The following is a 23,986-nucleotide window of genomic DNA, read 5'->3' on the forward strand; positions in this document are numbered from 1 at the left end:
TGGTGTAGTAGACAGGTACAGAACAAGTCAAAGATCATCTGACTTGGTTCAGCGTTTACCCCACTTTGAAGAAACCCTTTTCCAAAAAGGTTACATACCATCCAACCAGCTAGAGTGAGAACTTGTCAGGATGTTTTCTCAACTTCCAGATCCCACCCTCAAGCTCAGAGTGAGCAAAAAAAAAAAAAAACTCCTACAACTCGAGGCTGAAAAAACCCAACAACTCAGGGGACAGCACAGTATTTGTGACCAGTAAGGTGTCACGAACATCTTGATCTAGCCCGCTTCTGGGGTCTGAAATGCAAGAAAGACGGAGAGTTCGAAGATGGCTTATCAGAAAAGCGAACCAAGATGACCATCATGGACTAGGTGATGCTAGTGAGAGAGTGGGAAGGAGAGAGTGGGAAGAATAGACCAAACCCTCAAAACACCACAATTGGACGATGACAGTCTTGTGCCTACAGACAACCAATCCTAGTGATGGGCTATCCCTCCTGAAAAAGCTGGACTCAAATTCTTGAACTCTAAAGAACCCACCCTCAGAACAAAAAAAAAAAAGCCCCTGTTCTACCATCACCGCTGGTGCTCATGGATGGAGAAAATACCTCAGCAAGTAAGGCTGGATTCACACGAGCACATCTCGTCCGTAATGGACGGAACGTATTTCGGCCACAAGTCACGGACCGAACACACTGCAGGGAGCCGGGCTCTTAGCATCATAGTTATGTACGACGCTAGGAGTCCCTGTCTTACATGTATCAGTGATGCATACCATATGATAAATTGGTCACATCTTGCCAGATAATTTTCAGTTCCTTGATTGACTTGGTTTTGTTTTTTCAGCAAATTTTGGCACAAAAAGCAACACACCCTTTTCAAGACACTTTTGCAAAATATCTAAGGTGCAAACGTGTTTTGTGCGCATTTTCTCCATAAATAGGGCTAAAACTAGATGCAACATTACGCACTAGTGATGTCACATACTGGTGCATTTTATGACTAGGTCTAGATGCTATCACATTAGTAAATCTGCTCCATAGTTGCCACCAATACATACACATTAGGGTATGTTCACACAGTGAGCAAAAAAGTCTGAAAATACAGGAGTTGTTTTCAGATGAAACTAGCTCCTGATTTTCAGACGTTTTTGTAGCAACTTGCATTCTTTTGCAGCGTTTTTTACGGCCATTTTTGGAGCTGTTTTTCAATGAAAAACGCCTCCAAAAACGTCCCAAGAAGTGTCCTGCACTTCTTTTGACAGTCATTTTACGCGCTGTATTTTGACAGCGATTTGTAAAATAAAGGCTCGTGTGAATAGAACATTGTAATCCCATTGCAAGCAATGGGCAGATGTTTGTAGGCATAATGGAGCAGTTTCAGGCATAACGCGAGGCATAAAACGCCCAAATTACGCCTGAAAACACTGCGTGTGAACATACCCTTACTAGAATAGTTGTTTAGTAGGAGGAAAGGGATTTAAGAAAAAATAAAAAGCTCCTCACTAATGGGATATATCACATGCAATGAGAATCTTCCTACTGGTTAGAATGGCTCATTTATTACACATTCAGCATTTAACAAGAGATTTTATATCCATTACAGAAGCTTTATCAGCGAGTGAAAAATTCTAGTCTGGCTTTAAGTCGCTCTTTGAGCTCTGGAGGGACTGGTTGACACTCCTTGAGATGCAGTAATGCCTCATGTGCTTCATTGAGTAGATCTGCTCCAATTGCCTCCTCCACTCTTTTCTTCCAAGCAGACAGCTTGGGTTTGTCCTCAAAAACATCAACCCCAGATCCAGTTGGCTGTGAAAGACAAGAGGTTGTGAAAGACAAGAGGTTGTGAATAGAAAACTGGAATTCAATAAGCCATGCTGTAGACTGGCACGTGTGGACTTCCCTTAGAACGGTCAGATATTCCACAACAAATCCTCTGAAGAATCCACACAGAATTATGTGGATTTTGTTATGGATTTACCTCTGCAGATTTCACTTATGGTAAGGAAAGACTGGTGGATTTGCAGTGCAGATTCCACACTGCAGATCCACAGCAATTCAAAGTGTAATACAAGTGGGTGGGGTGCTCAAAAAAACATCCACATGTAGCTGAAAAAAAGTTCGGGAATTAGAGCATGCTCATTCTTGTGCGGACAAAAGTTTTTGTTTTTTTTACAGTAGATGTCACCTTCAATAAATAGGGTAAAATTCATTTGATTGCAGAAATGTTTGGAATCCCTATTTGGGTAGGAACACACAGCGTATTCAGGGCACATACTGTGTCAAGCTGCGCAGCGTATTCTCCTATAACACTGCAGGAAGCATTGCCAAGAAAAAAAAAATAAAAAAAAATAGTTCCTGCTTAGCCCCTCAGTGCGTAGTCCGGCCTCCGTGGATGATGTTGCAGGCCATGTGATGCTGCAGCCTGTGATTGGCTGCAGTGGTCACTTGGCCTGCAAGGTCATCCAGGGGGGCTGGACTGGAGAAGCAGGGAACTTAAAGAGGCTCTGTCACCAGATTTTGCAACCCCTATCTGCTATTGCAGCAGATAGGCGCTGCAATGTAGATTACAGTAACGTTTTTATTTTTAAAAAACGAGCATTTTTGGCCAAGTTATGACCATTTTCGTATTTATGCAAATGAGGCTTGCAAAAGTACAACTGGGCGTGTTGAAAAGTAAAACTGGGCGTGTATTATGTGCGTACATCGGGGCGTGTTTACTACTTTTACTAGCTGGGCGTTGTGTATAGAAGTGTCATCCACTTCTCTTCACAACGCCCAGCTTCTGGCAGTGCAGCACTGTGACGTCACTCACAGGTCCTGCATCGTGTCGGCACCAGAGGCTACAGATGATTCTGCAGCAGCATCGGCGTTTGCAGGTAAGTCGATGTAGCTACTTACCTGCAAACGCCGATGCTGCTGCAGAATCAAGTGTAGCCTCTGGTGCAGACACGATGCAGGACCTGTGAGTGACGTCACAGTGCTGCACTGCCAGAAGCTGGGCGTTGTGAAGAGAAGTGGATGACACTTCTATACACAACGCCCAGCTAGTAATAGTAGTAAACACGCCCCGATGTACGCACATAATACACGCCCAGTTGTACTTTTACTTTTCAACACGCCCAGTTGTACTTTTGCAAGCCTCATTTGCATAAATACGAAAATGGTCATAACTTGGCCAAAAATGCTCGTTTTTTAAAAATAAAAACGTTACTGTAATCTACATTGCAGCGCCTATCTGCTGCAATAGCAGATAGGGGCTGCAAAATCTGGTGACAGCCTCTTTAATGGACATGCTGCTGTTGTAAAAAAAAAAACAAAAAACTCACCGCAAGTTAATTTGTGCGTTTTCTACAGCATGTTTCTGCAGTGTGGGGATTTGATTTGTTGAAATCTCACCCACACTGGATTTTCTGCAATGAGTCTGTTGCGGACAATCGACAGTGTTTATGCAGTCTGTCTGTTCGTACCCTGTTCACACAGGTTTTTTTTGCAGATTTTAATCTGCCTGCACACTCTTTGGAGTTTTTGCCAACGGCCATTGAGCGAAAACGCAGCGAAATATGCTTTCTCTGCCTCCCATTGACATCAATGGGAGGTCAGAGACGTAAATGCCTGAAGATGGGGCAGGTCGCTTTTTCCCAGAAGACAGTTTTTCTGCTAGTGCGAAAAAAAAGCCTCCGCCTCATTGAAATTAATGGGAGGCATTTTCTGCTGGCATTTGGGGTGTTTTCCACGTAACAAAAAACCCAGTGTGAACAGGGTCTTAAAGTCCAGGGCAAAAATCAGTATCAAACCTGCAAACAATCTTCAAAAGGATTGACATGAAGCATTAAAGACCACACACCACTGGTCAATATCTGCATGGAAGATTGCAGCTTGGGGAGAAGTAATCCACTGAAGATTTTACCATAAGGCAGAGTTCCCACGTAGTGTAAACGCTGCGTAATTACTGCAACAGAGCGGTGTGCGTAAATTCTGCAGCATTTACAGTAGCAGCAAAGGGGGTGATATCTAGTAAATCTGATGTCCACGCTGTGGAAAAAAAATGCAACGTGAACTTAACCTGCGGTGCGGAGTTTAATTCTGCAGCATGTCAACATATACTGCATTTTTGTTGTTTCCGTTGCGGGTTTTCCCCATTGAATTAAATAGGGATGCAAAACGCGTAACAGTAAGCCAAGCGTTGCAACTTTTGCAGTGTAATCGCAGCATTTACGCTGCAAAAATTGCAACACTGGAAGAGAAATAAAAATATATACATTTTGCCCTCCCTTCTGCAGTCTGGCCTCCTGGGATGATGTTTCATCCCATGTGACTGCTGCAGCCAATCACAAGCTGAAGCGTCACATGGCCTGCAACATCATCCAGGGAGGACGGAGCGGACCTCAGAGAAGGGAGGGGGTAAGTATGAACAGTTTTCTTCCACAGTGGAACTTCCGTCCGAAAAAGTAATTGCACCACGACGTTTTTGACGTAATGTCCTGAGGGTTCCAGGTTGGACACGCTGCGTGACTTTTTACGCAGTGTATCCGTCCTGTGGGAAGCCGGCCTAATAGATTAAATAATTATTCAGATTATAGCAAACAGCAAGGATATATTAAATCAAGCACAAGAGAGATTTCAATAAATAAATCAGAAAGGATTTACTCACCTGCATAATCTCTACAAAAGCTACTAAATCAGCAATGGAGATCTCATCACCAGCCAAGAATAGTTTGTCCTGCAGGAATTTGTTTTGTATAGCTGTCAAAGTGGCATTAAACTCCGAAAGAGCAGGATTTAACTTCTCAGGTGTGGCTTCATGACCAAGGAGATATGGTGTCATTGCCTGGAGCGCAAAAAAAAAAGAAAAAAAAAAAAAAAAAGAAGAAGACTACTTTGATATGTGCATGCCACAGTCAACATAGAATGCCCAACCAGTGGCAAACAGGTGAGTGTTTTTTGTGGAGGATGAGGGGGGGGGGGGGGGGGGGGGGGGAGCTAAAAAAAATAAATAAATAAAGTTTTCATAAAAACAGTGCGAGGACCACCCTTGGAGAGGTTTCCCTATCCTGTCCCCATTTCAGATTTACAATAAAATACTAATGATCTTAACTTTTATGCGACTGGGTTACCACGTAACAAATGCTGTGGAGTGGATGTGTAAGAAAATCTCATGCCCACACAAACCACAGCATAAATGTTAATTTGACCTGCGGTGCGGAATTTAAATCCGCAGCATGTCAATTTATGCTGAGTTCGTTGCTTTTCTGTTGCAGGTTTTCCCCATTGAAATCAATGGAGATGCAAAACCCAAAACAGAAAGCCATGTTTTGCAACGGAATTTCAGCGATTCTGCTGTAAAATTCACAATTCAGAAAAATAAATAATAATTACCCAGAACTCTTCTGGCCTCCTGGCATGATGTTGTAGCCAATCACAGACTGCAGTGTCACACGGCCTGCAATGTCACCTTAGGAGGCCTGGACTACGTGCTGAGAAGAGTATGTGCACACAATAACTGCAATTACGTCTGAAATTACGGAGCTGTTTTCAGGAGAAAACAGCTCCTGCATTTCAGATGTAATTGCTCGTACTCGCGTTTTGCGGGGCATCTTTTACGGACGTAATTTGGAGCTGTTCTTCATTGGAGTCAATGAAAAACGACTCCAATTACGCCCCAAGAAGTGTCCTGCACTTTTTGACGGCTGTAATTTTTCACGCCGTCTTGACAGCGACGCGTAAAATGACAGGTCGTCGGCACAGTACATCGTAAAGCCCATTTAAAGTAATGGGCAGATGTTTGCCGACGTATTGGAGCAGTTTTTCGAGGCCTAAAACTCCTCCATTATGTCTGAAAATAAGTTGTGTGACCCCAGCCTAAGGGTATGTGCACACACAAAGTAACATCTGAAAATATGGAGCGGTTTTCAAAGGCAAACAGCTCCTGATTTTCAGCTGTTTTTCTATCAAACTCACATTTTTCGCAGCGTTTTTAACAGCTGTTTTTCTATAGCGTCTGAGGCTCCAAAAACAGCAGTGGCATGCACTTTTTCGCAGCCGGTTTGAAAAACGGCCGCGTACAAAATGCGCTGTCAGAACAGAATGCTGTATTTCCCACTGAAATCAATAGCCAGATGTTTGTAGGTGTTCTGCTTCCTATTTGTCAGCCGTTTTTCGGGACGTTTACGGCCCCGAAAAATGTCTGAAAACACTGTGTGTACATACCCAAAGTATAACTGTCCCCCACCCCAAACACTCCTGCAGCAGAAATTCCATTAAAAAAAAACTGCACAACAATGTGGTGCGGTTTTTTGGACGGAATGTGCTGCGGGCTGCAAGTCAGATAAACTGTGCAGTTTTTATGCAGAGTATCTGACCCTTGGGAACCCAGCCTTATGCAGAAGATCCGCAGCACATCTTGTGTGTAGGAACATACCCTTAGGCCAGGTTCCCACATGTCAAATACACTGCAAGAAAACTGCGCAGCGTATCTGACCTGGAACCCGCAGCACATTCAGTCCGAAACACTGCACCACATTTTGCATTTTTTCTAACTGAACTTCCACTGCGAAAGGCAGCGGCAGAAGACCGCTGCACCGGTCACATGGGATGAAACGTCATCCCAGGAGGCTGGACTGGAGGAAGAAGCAGGGAGTTCTGGGTAAGTATGATAATATTTTTTTTTTTCTGAGTTGAGATTATTGCGGCAGAGATAATGCTGCAACAATTGGCTTTCTGATGCAGGTTTTCCATCCATTAAATTCAATGGAGAAACCCGAAACAGAAAATGCAGCATAAATTGACATGCTGTAAGTTTAAATTCCACACTGTTGGAAAAAAGTAGCTAAAATGTCAATTGACCAACAGCGTGGGCATGAGATTTTCAAAATCTCATCCACTTGGCTGAAATTCCATTGCAGAAAATCCAGTGTTCACACTACGTGGGAACCCAGCCTTAAGGTGAAGGACTTGTCGGATATCCCCTGCTCACCTCATGAGCAGTTTGGACCGCCCGTTTTACCATAGGCCCCACAATGCTGACAAACACATGCAGGTGGAAAACAGGCCTAACACTGACCTTCTCTTATCCAATGGAACAAGCACTTTTGCTGGATGTATTGGTGGGGTCCTAATTCAGGATGGCCTCCAGCCTCGTTTAGATTGTTGGGATGGGACCACCCAATTCATATATCTAATTCCAATCATCCGTGTTCCCAAATAAATTTGTATCAACTAAAGACATGCTTACCTTGACCCAAAACAGCCTGGAGCCATGTGGACGGGTATTTGTATGTTGCCAAGCAATGTACTCATCTACGCGAGCACGTTTCTGGAGGTCTGATGGATACCAGTGGTCAGGGGTCTTGTACTTGTTGGCTAAATATAAGAGCATTGCAGTGCTAACGTAGAGAAAGATAAAAAGGTAAGCAAATAAGAGTCTGTAAAAGTAGCTTTATATGTAGGAGTATTAACGCACACAGTATTAATAGAACATTACTAAGAGGGGGGGGGGGGGGGAAGAGTAACCAGTAAGACTAGAGTACCTCTCAGTAGGCAGCCAAGAATAAGATATTCGGTTAATGCCTTTTAATTGGGAAGAGGGGGGGGGGGGGTTATCAATCTCTGCTTTGTTTTCTTCTAGTACTGCGAGATTCGAGGTTATTGGGTTTAACAATATTATCCAAGCAAATCTTTTGGCTTTGGTTACATGGCAACAACGGGGTAGATTATTCCGTTCTTAAATTTAGACAGCTTGAGGCCAGGATCACACAGTACTGATGCAGTTTTTGGCTCAGTTTTGAGTCAGTCAAAAGTGGATCCAAATGGAAGAAAACAAAGAAAAGACTGATGAATCTCCTCAACTCCTATGTTTGGCTCAAAATACTGCATCAAAGTTGGCAGAAAAGTGCCACATTTCAGTGGCGCACACTGAGAATTAACGCATCTGGCTAGGTTACACATTTTTCCTTTACACTTCTGCTTCGGTTAATCCAGTATTTCGCACCAAAATTGTGGCACATGCCATTAATAAAATCGCATTATAGCACCACACTTGACCATGCCCCATTTTCTAGACACTTTTCAAAACTGTCTAATGAGCCGCAAAATAGGAATTAAACCTACTGGTAATTGTATTTCCAGGAATCCATCAGGACAGCACCACAGGAGGTTGCCATATTGACCTCTATAGGGACAGGAAGACAGAGGTTAAAAGGCCCCTCCCACCACCCACTTGCCAGTGTTTTTCAATTACTACACCAGTATGGATGCAACCCTATTTTATTTCTAGGGATAATAACTGACATGTTAATTGCACAAATCAGAATTTCAATAAGGGAGGGAATGGGAATGTAAGGGTGCTGTCAGGATGGATTTCTGGAAATACAATTACCGGTAGGTCTAATTCCTATTTTCCAGTACAATCGCTCATGACAGCACCACAGGAGCAATACCAAATTATAATGCTCAGGGCAGGACTATGGATTGGAGGACTTTCCGTCCAAAACTTAAATCCGTATTGGACAGAACATAGAGCCTATAATGTTTGCAAAATGTATGATGGCTTGACCAAGTGGCAGCTCTGCAGATTTGGTCCATAGAGGCTTCTCTTTCTGCCCAGGATGCTGAAACGGCCCTCGTTGAATGGGCCCTGATGCCTTGTGGGGCACATAGTCCTTGGGACTTGTAGGCTTCTTGTATGGTAGTTTTTACCCATCTCGCTAGAGAGCCTTTTGAGGCTCTTTCCTCTATTCTTTCCCCCAAACAGGACAAATAGATTTTTATCTTGTCTCCAGGAGGAGGTTCTATCCAGATACTGAATTGCTCGCCTGACATCCAGGCAATGGAATTTTTGTTGTTTTTTTGGATCTGGATAAAAAAGGGAGGTAGAATTATTTCTTGTTCGATGGAAAGCAGTAGATACCTTTGGAATAAAGGAAGGATCCAGCTTTAGATCCTATTCTCTTGTACTTTTAGGTAGGGTTCTATAACCGACAGATTGGATTTCTCCAATCCTTCTAGAATGCTGAAATAGCAACTAAGAATGCAGCTTTTAGAGTTAAAAAATGCATACTAATCGTGTCGAGTGGCTCAAAGGGGGGGGGGGGGGGGGGGAAATCACAAAGAGTCATTAACACTACATTCAAATCCCAGGTAGGAATGGATTTCTTCTTTAGGGAAGGTTTCAGTTTAGAGACCGCTTGAGTGAATCTTCTGATCCACCGATGTTCAGCCAGGGGAATGTTAAAAAAAAAATTACCTAAGGCTGAAATCTGCACTTAAGGTACTAGGGCTAAGCCCTTTTTTGAATCCCGATTGTAAAAAATCTAGGATTTTCACGATGTTGGGAGAAAAGGGATCTGGTCCTGGGTCTCCATACCAGGAACAGAATTTCTTCCAAATTTTTTGATAGATTTTTGAGAAAGCTTCTTTATGACTTGATAAGATAGTTGAAATTACCTCATCTGACAGACTGGTTTCTCAAGATCTGCCTTTCAGGATCCAGGCTGACAACTTCAGAGTTTCTATTCCCTGAAAGAATAAGGGACCCTGGGAGAGAAGATTCTCCCTGACTGGGAGCATGATAGGGTCTTACAACGCTAGATATTTTACGACTGGAAACCAACTTTTTGGCCAATAGGGAAGAATGATGCTTTGTCAGATCTTCCTGGATTTTTCTTAATACCATTGGTATTAGAGGAAACGGAGGAAAGGCATAGGCCAGATCATGTCCCAGGGTTGGGACAATGCATCTACTCCCAATGGGTTGTCTGAGATTTAGGGAGAAGAATGTCTATACTTGGGAGTATTTCCTTGTGGCACACAGGTCTATTTGTGGATAACCCCAATTTCGGGTTAGGGACAGAAAGACTTCCCTGTTTAGGGACCATTCTCCAAGGGTTTACTTTTTCCCGACTCAGGAAATCTGCCGATAGGTTCTCTGAGCCTTTTAGGTGGACTGCAGAGACTGATAGGACATTTTCTTCTGCCCAACTGAAAATTTGTGTAGAGATGGCCTGAAGAAGAGTGTGTCTTGTTCCCCCTTGATGGCGAAGAAAGGACACCGCTGTCGTGTTGTCCGATAAAATTCTTATATGCTTTCCTTTTATAATGGGTGAAGCTCTTATAAGTGTCTCCCATACGGCTTAGTTCTCTGAAGTTTGAGGACATCATCTTCATTTGAACAGGCCATGTGCCCTGAAAGTGCTTGTCTTCGATTACCGACCCCCAGCCGTGTTTGCTGGCATCTGTGGCAATCACTACATAAGGAGAAGTTCTCCAGGGGACTCCCTTGTCTATGTTTGTGCAGAGCCACCACAGGAAGGATGATTTCACAGTGTCGGAAATTTGAATTCAGGGAGTTCTGTTTGATCCCACTGGGAGAAGATCAGATTGTGTAAGGGTCTGGAGTGAAATGGACTCCATGGAATAGATTGGATGCAAGACATCATCATTCCCAACATCCGCATACATTCCCTTATGGAACAGGCGTCTTTCCCCAAAAAATGTCCTTACTTCTGCCAGAAGGAGTATTTGTTCCTCTCTTGGGAGGAAGGAATGTTGAAGGAAGGAGTCTAGTAGTACTCCTAAGAAGACCTTCTGTTTTTGGGGAGGAAGACTTGACTTCTGAAAGTTGATTATCCTGTGACCGATGACTGTCTACGATAGACCGAGTATCTGCTGTCAAGAAGTAGTCTAGATATGGGATAATTACTATGCCCTGACTTCTTACGAATGCCATGATCTCTGCCATAATTTTGTAAAAATTCTGGGGGCGGAGGAAATGCCAAATGGGAGGCAGACAAACTGGAAGTGGAGAATGGAAGGACCGTTCTGAATTGCGAATCTGAGGAATCTCTGGTAAGCGGGGTGGATAGGAACGTGATAATACGCATCCTTTAAAATCGATCGTACACATTGCCTCTTCCCTTATTAGAGGAATAGTCGATCTGATAGACTCCATTTTGAATTTTCGATATTTCAACCACTTGTTTAGGACCTTCAGGTTGATTATTGTCCTGTAGGAAGAGTTTGTTTTTTTGACTAAGAAGATTTTTGAATAGTGGCCTTTGACTTTTTCGTTGTGGGGAACTGGAGTAATGGATCTCAATTTGAGTAGTTTCTGGACGTCCCGGATAAGGATCTGATGAAGGTCTTTTGCTTGGTACTGGATTAGAAATTTCTCTGGAGGAATGGAGGAAAATTCTATTTTGAACCCTTCTTCTATGATCTTTAGAACCCAGGGGTTCTGGGTTATTCTCGACCATTTGGGATAAAATTGTAGGAGTCTTCCCCCCCCCCACACTCTTGGCGTCATTGCTTTGAGGGCTGAAAGGAATTATTGGGGTTGAGATATCCTCGACCCCTTCTTCCTTTGGGGTAACTCCAGCGACCGGACTTCCCTTTCCCGCTGTAGTTCTGTAAGGTAGGATCCCTCTGTTGTCGAAACCTCCCAAACTGAGGGTTTTTTTTTGGTTTCTCTTCAGGAAACCCCTTTTTCCCATCTGCTGCATTCTCCAGCATGTTATCCAGGAGAGGACCGAACATCAGAGACCCTGTAAACGGGATAGAACATAATTCGTTCTTGGACTTCGTATCTTCTGACCACATCTTGAGCCATAATGCTCTTCTAGCAGCATTTGAGAGAGCCCCATTCCTGGCAGCAAATCTAATAGATTCCGCTGAAGCGTCTACCAAGAATCCGGTTGCCATCTTTAGTAAGGGTGAAATTCTAATAGATCTTGTCGTGATGTCTTCATCATCAAATGGGTCTCCAGCTGGTTTAACCATATAAACATTGCTCTTGCTACTGATGTGGCCGCGATATTAGTCGAGATCAAAGCAGAGGAAGATTCCCACGCTCTTTTCAGTAGCCCGTCTGCCTTTCGGTCCATGGCGTCCTTCAACTGAGAGGAATCTTCAAATGGGATTGCGTTTTTTTTAGCAACCCTGGCTACTGGGACATCTACTTTTGGGATCTCATCCCAAGGTTTAGTGTCTTCTGGATCAAAGAGAAGTCTGTTTTTAAAATCTCTTGAAACGAAGAGCCTTTTTTCTGAATCCTCCCATTCAGTTGTCACCATTCTTTTGAGATTTTCGTTTAACGGAAAAAAACCTTAGTTAGACATCCAAACATCTCATCCTGGATGGTATGTGGTTGGTCTTCTTCGGGAATATCCATGGTTTCCCGTATTGCCTGAATTAAGGTATCAGACATCTCTGAAGAGAAGAACATGTTTTTCTCTTGAGTGGATGAAGTTGAAGGCAAGAGTTCCTCTCCTTCTAACTCACCCTCCGATAGGTAATAACACTCCTGCTCTGACCCCTGAGAAGGAAGACAATATTTTTGATCCACTTCAATCCATGGTCTTTTTCCCGGGAGTGTGAGGGAGTTTGAGGAGGGGCGAGGGAGGCTACTGACTGACTCACTTCTTCACGAATCATAGCCCCAAGTTCAGACAAACGTTGGTTGTTCCTCTTCGTATTTTTGCAATACAATCCTGACAATTGTTTCCTATGGGACGGGCCATTTTTTTGCACAAGTCGCACATTTTTTAACCTTTTAATCAGTTTGTCTCAGAGGATTCTTTATCCTAGAGAAAACAGAAGGTAGGTAAAGTATGGTGTGCATACATAAGGAGTCATAACCCTTACCCCAAGGGTGAGACTTACGTGACCCTGGGACATATCTGGAGTTCCGTCAGGACGAGGAAGTTCCATACTGCGAAAGGTAACAGGCAATGCAATATGCAATCCACAAAATCAATCCAAGTTAGAGGTATCAGCTCTAACTACATACCTGTGCGTGTCCCTTTAAATGTGGGCGTTTTGAATTTCCCGCCTTCCAAGATGGCCACGGACCGGAAGTTGCCCGAAGTAATTTCCGGTCGGCTATTTGTTGAGGTGCAGCCGCTCATAGCAGATGACTGAGGCTTGCTATGCGGCGCAGCGAGGATACCCTGCCGGTGCGTCCAACCCTATGGAGCTGCCGGTCCCCGCCTGGTCACGCAGCCAGGCCGAAACCTGCTTGGGAATCCCGAACCCCACACACTACCGGAACCGTGCCTAGGATTCCTCCAGTATGTGTCTTAGGTTGGGAGCTAAGGGACCTCTCGTTAGAGGGGTGTTAGCCTAGGCTTTAGGGGGACGAGAAGGGGGAGTGCACGGACCCCCCGATCTTGCCCCCTGCCCGAGTTTTTTTCCCTCTGCAGTAACAGGAGCGACGTCTCTGCAGACAGGAAGAACACTGGCAAGTGGGTGGTGGGAGGGGCCTTTTAACCTCTGTCTTCCTGTCCCTACAGAGGTCAATAGGGCAACCTACCGTGGTGCCATCATGAGGGATGTACTGGAAAGAGGGTCTAAAATACATAATAAAACTACAGATTTTTGGTGCAATTTGAGACAGAATTCTGGGGCATATGGCTCACTAAATCCACCCCAGTGTGTATGGAAGACTGGAGTCACAAGCATTAAATTCTATGGTAAAATATAAAATGCACTGCATACAACTGCTTTTGTGGCATCTCCGAAGCAATTTTGTGTTCAGTAGCATTTGCAACATGCTTGGAGTATGGCATTTATAACAAAAAAAAAAAAAAAGTTTCTCATATGCTTCTTGATATTACATAAAAAAACAGGAAAAAAAAGAAATTACAAAATGATACTCAATTTAAGACGCACAATACATTTTAATTATGGACAGGGTTTTTTTTATAGACGCTTTGAAAAAGATCTGTGTGTAAAGGAGGCCTAACAGATGCAATAGGAGCCAGAACACTGCCTGAGCAAGCTTACAGTCTAAAGTACCAATACTCCAGAAAGATCTGTAGCTTTAAGAGTCCTGATCAATCTGGAAAGTTAGTTTTTATTGTACTATTGTTGAACACTTCTACACAAGCACATCATTAGCAATGGGGTCCTATGATCACACCACACAAATGTATAAATAAAATAGGTTGAGCCAAGACTACATGGTTTAGAAAGCAAACTTAGTGTAGAAATGTCATAACTGATGCAAAAAAAAAAAAAAAAAAAGTGCACTCTTTTACAGCAAGAATAAATGAGCCCTGTCATCAGGGAGAGAATAATCCAATAGGACGTATCCCCCCCCATACAATACTTTTGTTTTCCTGAGATTGCACTGTCTGGAAACATTTCATCTCCTATTCCACTAAAACGACATACTGAACATGAATTTCAGTAGAGGAGATCCAGACAGATAACTGGGAAAAACAGTTCTTCGGCTTATAACCAGCTTAGAATACTCTAGTTTTATTACCTCTCAGACATTGTGAAGTCTCCATCCTTGAGAGCTGGTATCTTACAAAGTGGGTTAACTTTGCGGAAATCTTCAGCCAATTGTTCTCCTAAAGAAAAGGACCCAGAAATGGTTATCTATCATGAAATCACGATCACCAGAAATATAAGGGGGTATACATGGCAGCTTTGTCAGAATTATTGTAATTGTGCTTAGACCCTTAAAGGGGTATTCCCATCTTAGACATTTATGGCGTACCCACAGCTGTCAGATATTCATAGAAGAAATATCTACCCCTTTAAAGGGTCTATTGACACGAGTTTATTTCTAAACATGATGCGTTCAAAAATGGTGCGGTTATGCCACAATCATAATAATGGTGACAAAATCTACTCACGTACTTTACTATAGACCACATCGGCATAGTTCGTGCCGCTGTATGGGGCGTCCACTCAGCACCGTATTATGGGAATATTCTTCCATAGAAACAATGCTTACGATTCAATATGGCTTCAAGTGTGCTCCTAGTTACAGGCAACAAGAGTGATTGGTCTCTGAAGGATTTCAAAGATTCATAATTAAACTCATTGCAAATGTAACAAGTATTTTTAATATATATGAGAACAAGTAAGCAGCCATTTATCCATCAGAGAAGTCAACATCTAGGATCTGTGGTGCTGCTGCATCTGTAAGGTGGGGGCCTGGATGGGGTATAGCCCCTACTGGCATGTTGCAGTAAACATGGTATGAAGCAGGCAAATAAAACTCAGCCTTTATTCGGCCAGCCCCGATCGTGTTATTTGTGTGCACAAAGGCCAGATTCCCTTATAGCGTAAATACCGCGGATTTCACGCAACAGATTTAGCTGCAGAAAATCAGCAGCAGAATACAATAGCAGCAGAGTGGATGAGGTTTGAACAAATCTCACACCGCATAAATAAGCACAAAAACAGCTCAGAAATTGACCTGCAGAGAGTTTTTTTTTTTTTTAATCCGCAGCATAGGGCCAGGCAATTAATCGAAAATAAAAAAAACGAATCCGATATTCAGCACAATTAACAGTAGTAAACTTACAAATTTCAGTTTTGAATTTTTTCTTCCCCATTTAAAGAGGCTCGGTCACCAGATTTTCAAACCCCTATCTCGTATTGCAGCAGATTGGCGCTGCAATGTAGATAACAGTAACCATTTTTTTTTTTCAAAAACGAGCATTTTTGGCCAAGTTATGAGCATTTTTATATTTATGTAAATGAGCCTTTCTTAAGTCCAACTGGGCGTGTTTAAAGTTATGTACAAGTGGGCGTGTATTGTGTGTGTACATCTGGGCGTTTTTACTTGTTTTACTAGCTGGGCGTTGTGAATAGAAGTGTATGATGCTGACAAATCAGCATCATCCACTTCTCTTCGTTACCACCCAGCTTCTGGCAGTGCACAGACACACAGCGTGTTCTCGAGAGATCACGCTGTGACGTCACTTCCTGCCCCAGGTCCTGCATCGTGTCGGACGAGCGAGGACACATCGGCACCAGACGACAGAGGCTACAGTTGATTCTGCAGCATCATCGGCGTTTGCAGGTAAGTCGATCTAGCCTCTGTCGCCTGGTGCCGATGTGTCCTCACTCGTCCGACACGATGCAGGACCTGGGGCAGGAAGTGACGTCACAGCGTGATCTCTCGAGAACACGCTGTGTGTCTGTGCACTGCCAGAAGCTGGGTGGTAACGAAGAGAAGTGGATGATGCTGATTTGTCAGCATCATACACTTCTATTCACAACGCCCAGCTAGTAAAACAAGTAAAAACGCCCAGATGTACACACACAATACACGCCCACTTGTACATAACTTTAAACACGCCCAGTTGTACTTAAGGCTCATTTGAATAAATATAAAAATGGTCATAACTTGGCCAAAAATGCTCGTTTTTGAAAAAAAAAAAAACGTTACTGTAATCTACATTGCAGGGCCGATCTGCTGCAATACGAGATAGGGGTTTGAAAATCTGGTGACAGAGCCTCTTTAAACTATCTGCATCTTCAGGACGCATATACAGTTGAATACAGTGGTACAGCAGGGAGCCGCAAGATCCCTGCTCTACCATTCACTATGTATCGCTGGACGCAAGACAGGGACGTCATCGCACCTGCCTGCACAGAGCCACAGACCGGAAGAGCAGAGCGATATCCTCCACGTTTTGGAATGGGGTTAGGCACGTATGTAGATGATTAGGCATTATTGGGGCTGTGGGGAGGGCAGCTATGGGGGGCAGTATACTGTGTGGGGTGCACTACAGGGCAATAAAAATTGTGTGGTGGCAGGGTCAGGGGTTATATTATATACAGCAAGCACGGGATAATTATTAATTAAATGGCGTAGCATGCATATAGAAGGGGGGAATGCAAAAAGGGGTTTGGACTAAATAGTTCGATAGTAATTGAGGTTACATGTTTAAATCATCGTGATTTTCTTTTAGGTCGCAATCTCCCAGCCCAACCACAGAATGTCAATTGTATTTGCGCAACTGCTGCTTTTTAGTTGCAGGGCTTCCCTGTTTAATTCAATGGGGAGGTGAAACTAAGATGGCTGTGGAGCCAAAGGGTTAAGGGTGGGTGTTCTATCCCCCTCTCCCATCAGGCAGATGACCACATCAGTATTTTGCTTCAGTATTTGGAAGCCAAAACCAGTAGTGGAACAAAGCGAAGACCTATAAAAAAAAAATAATGTGCATCTCTTCTGTATTTTGGACCCACTCCTGGCTTTGGCTGCCAAATACGGAAGCAAAAACTGACCAGAATACTGACGCTTGCATGAGGCCTAAATAAACGAACGGCAGAAAATGTGCATAGAGCTTCAATTGAATGTAGCAGGCGTTCTGCGAGTATGGTCACACCCATGGGAGAGTTTACAGCTCATGATGCAATTGTGTTCTTAGTTCCACAATGTATGAAAAGTACTGGCTGAAAATTCTCAAGATAAATATAAAAAAAAACAAAAAAAACACTAAGCTCCATTACTGGAAATTCCAGCCTGTTGGCATTTGAAAAAAAAAAAAAAAAAAAAATAAATCTACATACACATATATATATATATATATATAAATAAATAATGTATTTGCTAGATTAGGACGTATATAAAGCATTGAGTGGGGTACCTGCTTGGTACACATTTACATGAGTCAGAGGGGGGAGCTGCTCACTATGCGACAGAAATGCTGTTGATGTCCCGAAGCATTTCTGCAGAAAACTATGCACGTTTAGGTGTCGTTCACAGTGCAGATTTGGCATGTATTTTATAAGCCAAAACCAGGAACAGAATATATACAGTAAGGTCTTATAGGCCTGCTGTCTTGAGTGAAATTCTGGTTTGGGCGTAAAAATACATGCAAAATCTAAGACCTTAACGTGCGTATCTTGCTGCGGATTTCACCTCTTCTATATTGAAAAAACTGAAATCCGCACTGTACAGAACGAGCAGGTTGCACTTCTGAATATCTGCAGCATGCTCCGATTTTTGCCCTGTGTGAATGCAGCCTTAACACAACCATGCATGGCCCATAATCAATCTATGCACCTTTGCTGGACCTTTTAGGCAGAGTTCACGCAGAGTTTAGGCTGGTTTTTTTCCTTCAAATTTTTGACCGTGACGTGAACCCAGGCTAAACTGTACATCCACACGGGACAGAAAAATTCACCTGAACCGCATCGGAAGTCCTTGGTGAAAAGGACATGCTTTAGTTACAAAAACATTTTTTTTTTTAAATTAAGCAAAAACACAAAAACTATTTCGTATTCCTTAGGCTATGTTCACACGGAGTATTTTGGGGGAGGAATATCTGCCTCAAAGTTCCAAACGGAATTTTGAGGCAGATATTCCTCCCCCAAAATACTCCGTGTGAACAGCAATTATCGCGCCGTTTTTCGCCCGCGGCCATTGAGCGCCGCGGGCATAAAACGCGCTTTCTCCTGCCTCCCATTGAAGTCAATGGGAGGTCGGAGGCGGAAGCGCCCGAAGATAGGGCATGTCGCTTCTTTTTCCCGCGAGGCAGTTTTACTGCTCGCGGGAAAAACACGCCGACGCCTCCCATTGAAATCAATGGGAGGCGTTCTCGGGCCGTTTCTGCCGAGTTTTGCGACGCGGTTTCCGCGTCAAAAAACTCGGCAAAAGACCCCGTGTGAACATAGCCGGGATATTGGATCTGAAGATTTGCTCATAGCTTCAAACCACAAATTGTTGTACTAGTCTTTAGTGCATATTATTGTTAAATAAATGCAAACAGTGTTGTTGAGGGTAAATACATATAATTCATACAAAGCCTGAACTAACGATCTCTTCTGTTTGCATTACCATTACGATAGTTTCTATTTGGCTTTCAGTTCTGAACGGAATAGATGAAGGGAAGCCAGCGCCGATGTCAACATAATTACTCTTGCACACGACCGAGTTCGTGCCTTGGAAAACGGTCCGTGCGTCGGCCGCATGTCTCAGCCCGACCGCGGTACAGGTGAACAGGGCTCCGGCTATCATAGACATTTATGACGGTAGGAGTCTGACTCCACATGGAACTGCTGTTCAGTACTGAACAAAATTACACAGTACAGCAATTCCATGGGAGACTCACCCCCACACACATGCAGCGTTTTTGCTAGGCGTATACGCAGATAACGATTTAATGCACGGCAAATTGTCAGTAGTTTTCTATTGGATTAAAGTTAAAGACATTAAAAGCAGCATTTTTTCACATAACACTTTCCACAGTATATAAGCTACAAGTCTCTCGAAGTTTCATGAAAGATTGTAATTCGTGAAGCAAACACTGCCCAGCCGGCCCCAACCGCAGGACGCTAGACTGACCTTTAAAAAGCCGCACCTCCTGGTACTTGAAGGGAATATTGTTAGCCTTGGCGAAGATGTATACAGACCGGCAGGGCTGGGAGAGCAAGTCCAGGTAAAGCGTTAGGTCCGACATGATAACCGTACACCACTCAGTTCACACTGACAATGAGAGGCTCCGGAGAAGGGTCGCTGTATTTCTGCACAGTAACCACGCCCCCAAAACAGAGCGCCGCCCACTTACTTTTGGCCAGGATTTCAGCTTCATATAAAATTACTTCGTGTCACCTTTGCACGGCTTGTGGTCGGCTCAGAGTTTACCAACGTGTCCATACTGTTATGTCAGTCCTACACATCATGGCTGAAAAGTGACAGCAGAAATGTGGGACTGACACTTGGCGAACGCAAATTGTATTCCTGCTCTTATTATGTGTAATGTTTGGTGAATATAAGTCACTTCCATGTTGTTATCCATGACTAGCAGGAAACCTTCACACAGGTCCCTTTAAGTACTATACATACAGGGCCGACCTTAGGATAGATGGCGCCCCGTGGGAAATTATCTTTCGGCGCCCCACCCCATCATAAAAAAATGTCCCATAAAAAAAGTATAATGCCCCCCCACAGTATAATGCCCTAGATAGTATATTATAACCCCTTCAAGGACAAAGTATTTTGTGCTCTAATTGTGCCCACACAGTATTATGCCCCCCTAAGTGCCACACACAGTATATTGCCCCCTTGTAGTACCCCCACACAGTATAATGCCCCCTCCCCTGGCTGCCACACACAGTCCCCCTTGTAGATAGTGCCGTCCTGTAGATTGTGCCATACAGCCTCCCTGTAGGCAGTGCCATAATCCCCCACCTCCTCCTTGTAGATCATGCTATACAGCCCCCCACCTCCCCCTTGTAGTCAGTGCCCTCAAACTATTTTTTTTACTCAACTAGAACCCGTTCCCATGACGAACTGAGCTGCTCCACGACGGGATCCTTGCGTAGGCCGGCGTGATCCTGTAGCCTAGTACAGAGTTTCCCAACCTTTTCGGACTCGAGGCTCCACTGGAAAAATAAAATTTCCTCAGGGCATCCCTACCAATTTTTTTTCGAGAAAGACAGAATACGGCTAAAAACAAGTACTACACACAGCGTTTCTTGTGAGGCAAAAAAAATCTGCCTCAAAATTCCTTCAGGAACTTTGAAGCAGATTTTGAATTGACAGCGTTGTTTGACCTTTTTTTTTTTTTTGCGTTCTTTTTAAGCCATTGCAAAAGCTTTTGAAGCTAATGCAAAAGACACAGGCAAAAAAGCACCAAACGGGCGACGCAGGTATTTTCTGCCTCCTATTAATTTCAATTGGAGCTCAGAGGTGGAAACCACTTGAAGATTATCAGCCCCCCGCTCACAGTAAAATGACCATCAGCACCCCGCTCACAGTAAAATGACCATCAGCACCCCACTCACAGTAAAATGACCATCAGCCCCCCCACTCACAGTAAAATGACCATCAGCCCCCCACTCACAGTAAAATGACCTTCAGCCCCCCCACTCACAGTAAAATGACCATCAGCCCCCCACTCACAGTAAAATGACCTTCAGCCCCCCCACTCACAGTAAAATGACCATCAGCCCCCCACTCACAGTAAAATGACCATCAGCCCCCCACTCACAGTAAAATGACCATCAGCCCGTCCACTCACAGTAAAATGACCATCAGCCCGTCCACTCACAGTAAAATGACCATCAGCCCGTCCACTCACAGTAAAATGACCATCAGCCCCCCACTCACAGTAAAATGACCATCAGCCCCCCACTCACAGTAAAATGACCATCAGCCTCCACTCACAGTAAAATTACCATTAGCCCCCCACTCACAGTAAAATAACCATCAGCCTCCACTCACAGTAAAATGACCATCAGCCCCCCACTCACAGTAAAATGACCATCAGCCCCCCACTCACAGTAAAATGACCATCAGCCCCCCACTCACAGTAAAATGACCATCAGCCCCCCACTCACAGTAAAATGACCATCAGCCCACACTCGCAGTAAAATAATCATCAGCCCCCCACTCACAGTAAAATGACCATCAGCCCCCCACTCACAGTAAAATTACCATTAGCCCCCCACTCACAGTAAAATGACCATCAGCCCCCACTCAAAGTAAAATGACCACCAGCCCACCACTCACAGTAAAATGACCATCAGCCCGCCACTCACAGTAAAATTACCATTAGCCCCCCACTCACAGTAAAATGACCATCAGCCCCCACTCAAAGTAAAATGACCACCAGCCCACCACTCACAGTAAAATGACCATCAGCCCGCCACTCACATTCCCCCTGTAGATAGTGCCCCACAGCGCCCTTGTAGGCAGTGCCACACAGCCCCATGTAGATAGTGCCACACAGCCCCCTGTAGATATTGCCACACAGCCCCTTGTAGGTAGTGCCACACAGCCCTCTGTAGGTAGTGTCACACAGCCCCCTTGTAGGTAGTGCCACACAGCCACCTTGTAGGTAGTGCCACACAGCCCACTTTAGATAGTGCCACACAGCCCCTTGTAGGTAGTGCCACACAGCCCTTTGTAGGTAGTGCCACACAGCCCCCTTGTAGGTAGTGCCACACAGCCCCCTTGTAGGTAGTGCCACACAGCACCCTGTAGGTAGTGCCACACAGCACTCTTGGTAGGTAGTGCCACACAGCACCCTGTAGGTAGTGCTACACAGCACCCTGGTAGGTAGGGCCCCACAGCCCCCTTGTAGGTAGCGCCGCACAGCCCCCTTGTAGGTAGTGTTAATCAGCCCACAGCCTCCTTATAGATAGCACCCACCCTTCCTGTAGATAGCGCCACTGTAGCTCCCTGAAGGAGCGGAATCCCCCTGTGGCCGGGGATTCCACGCCTGGAGCGCTCCGCGTGATGTCTCTGTCCATATTGTCACGGCGCGGGGTGTGCACCCACTGGGCCGTACCGCGTAGCGGAGTAGCAGCTGGCCAACAAGGTACAAAACAATGTCTATAGTTCAGAACGGGTACCAGAGGCAAATGTAGACAGTAGCGGGAGCACGACTTGACTTTCACAGCAGGTTACACCGCGGATGCAGCGGGAAGGCACGACTTGACTTTCACAGCAAGTGACGCCGCGGATGCAGCGGGAAGGCACGACTTGACTCTCACTTGTAGATACAATAGCACGGGATACAGGTAGCAGGAACGGATAACAGTGGGAACTGGAAAACACTGTGAGACCTTTTGCAAGACAAACTAGGGTATACAACAGCCCTCAGGCAAGGAACCAGTGGGCAGGGCCCCTTATTATAGTCCAGCAGCCATTTGGGCTGATAATTGATGTTAGACAGCTGGACGCGTACTGGCCCTTTAAGGCCGTGCACGCGTTGACGCGCGCGCCCTGCGGGAAACAGTCCGAGGACCCGGAAGAGAGTGCCGGCGTCTCCCTGGAGGGAGCGGATGCCGAGAAGAGAGGCGTCCATGGCCGGGATCGTCAAGGGGTAAGTCTGAACGACGACGTTCACATATATCGACAGTGACATCAAGGGAGCTCCGGCAGTGTTGCCGATGCTGTGACCGGGAATTCCACTCCAAGAGAATACCCTGTCGTCTGTGTCGATTTATTGATAGTGACGTCACTGGCTTCTCCTGGAGTGGAATCCCCGGTCACAGGATCGGAGATTCAACTCCAGGAGAAGCCCCTGATGTCTCTGTCCATTTATGGACAGTGACGTTAAGGGCTTCTCCTGGAGTGGAATCCCCGGTCACAGAGTCGGCAATGCTGGGGACGGGGATACCGCTTCAGGAGTTGCCCCTGATGTCACTGTCCAAATATGGACAGAGACATCAAGCGCTGCATCCCGGAGCGGAATCCCCGGCCACACGGGGATTCCGCTCCTTCAGGGAGCTGCAGTGGTGCTAGTAGATAGCAGAGCAGGGAGATACCTCTCTGCTCTGCTATCGTAGCACCCTCATGCCCAGTGTCGCCGCTAACAGCCACTATGGCTTCTACAGCGGTAGTGACGCCACTGAGTGAAGAAGCGCCCGGGTGGAAAGGCGGCTGCTGAGTCGCCGGACGCTTCTGAAACAAGCAGGGGAAGGGAGCCAGCGCAGCGCAATGGCACAGGTCGCATAACCCTAAGGCCGGCCCTGTATACATATTGTTCCAGTCCGCTGAACTAAGATGCAACAAATTTATTAACGTGACTAAATTTGTCGCATCTCGGGCTGTCCACATGGCCGGCCTTAGGTACGTGCGACCAGTGCGGTCGCACAGGGCGCCGCCCAGCGCACTGTAAGGGGGGCACCACCGGGAGTACATGCCCCGCGCCATGGCCTCTAGTCGGGACGCCAGCGAGTCAGGTACCACTCACTTACTGCACCGACCTCATACTGCTGCCCCGCGCCCTGTCCACCGCTTGTCCGCTCACCCTGTCCTGCGTCCTGAATGACGAGACAGGCGTGATGACATCATTCAGGACGCAAGACAGGGAGGAGACACCGCGCTTCCTGTGCGCTTCCAGGGCTGGTGGAGACACTGAGGGAACGTTTTCTCCAGGGCGGCTCCAGCTCCAGCAGGCAGTGTTTACCAGAAGCCCAGCAGGTAAGTCACTGACTGGACTTTGTTTGAATGTGGGAACTGATGGGGTTCTAAAAAGGGCAATGATGGCAAATGGACTCAATAATGGGCAATAAGGGCAATAATGGCAAAGAGGATTCAGTGCCACCTTGGTGCCCATTTGCCACTTATTGCCCCTTTAGTGTCCTTCTATTCAGTGCCCCCTTGATGCCCATTTGCCATTTTACAGAGGCATAGCTTGGTTCTCCTGCACCCGGGGCAAAGATTCAGCTTGGCGCCCCCCCCCTCCCAAACTCTTTCCCGACATATTCCTTCCCACTCACCATGTTTGCTT

General features: G+C 45.2%; 1 protein-coding gene across 1 annotated transcript; it reads right to left on the reverse strand.

Moving 5' to 3' along the window:
• Positions 1-1,536: 1,536 nt before the first annotated feature.
• Positions 1,537-19,245, reverse strand: GSTT4 (glutathione S-transferase theta 4). Its single transcript, XM_075832084.1, has 5 exons — positions 19,087-19,245; positions 14,260-14,347; positions 7,231-7,381; positions 4,651-4,827; positions 1,537-1,805 (listed from the first exon to the last, which is right to left on the reverse strand). The coding sequence occupies exons 1-5, from the start codon at positions 19,199-19,201 to the stop codon at positions 1,611-1,613; spliced, it is 726 nt and encodes a 241-aa protein (XP_075688199.1). The 5' UTR covers positions 19,202-19,245; the 3' UTR covers positions 1,537-1,610.
• Between the last annotated feature and the right edge of the window lie 4,741 nt (positions 19,246-23,986).

Source organism: Rhinoderma darwinii, chromosome 1 (genome assembly GCF_050947455.1).
Source record: "Rhinoderma darwinii isolate aRhiDar2 chromosome 1, aRhiDar2.hap1, whole genome shotgun sequence".
Taxonomy (NCBI): Eukaryota; Metazoa; Chordata; class Amphibia; order Anura; family Rhinodermatidae; genus Rhinoderma; species Rhinoderma darwinii.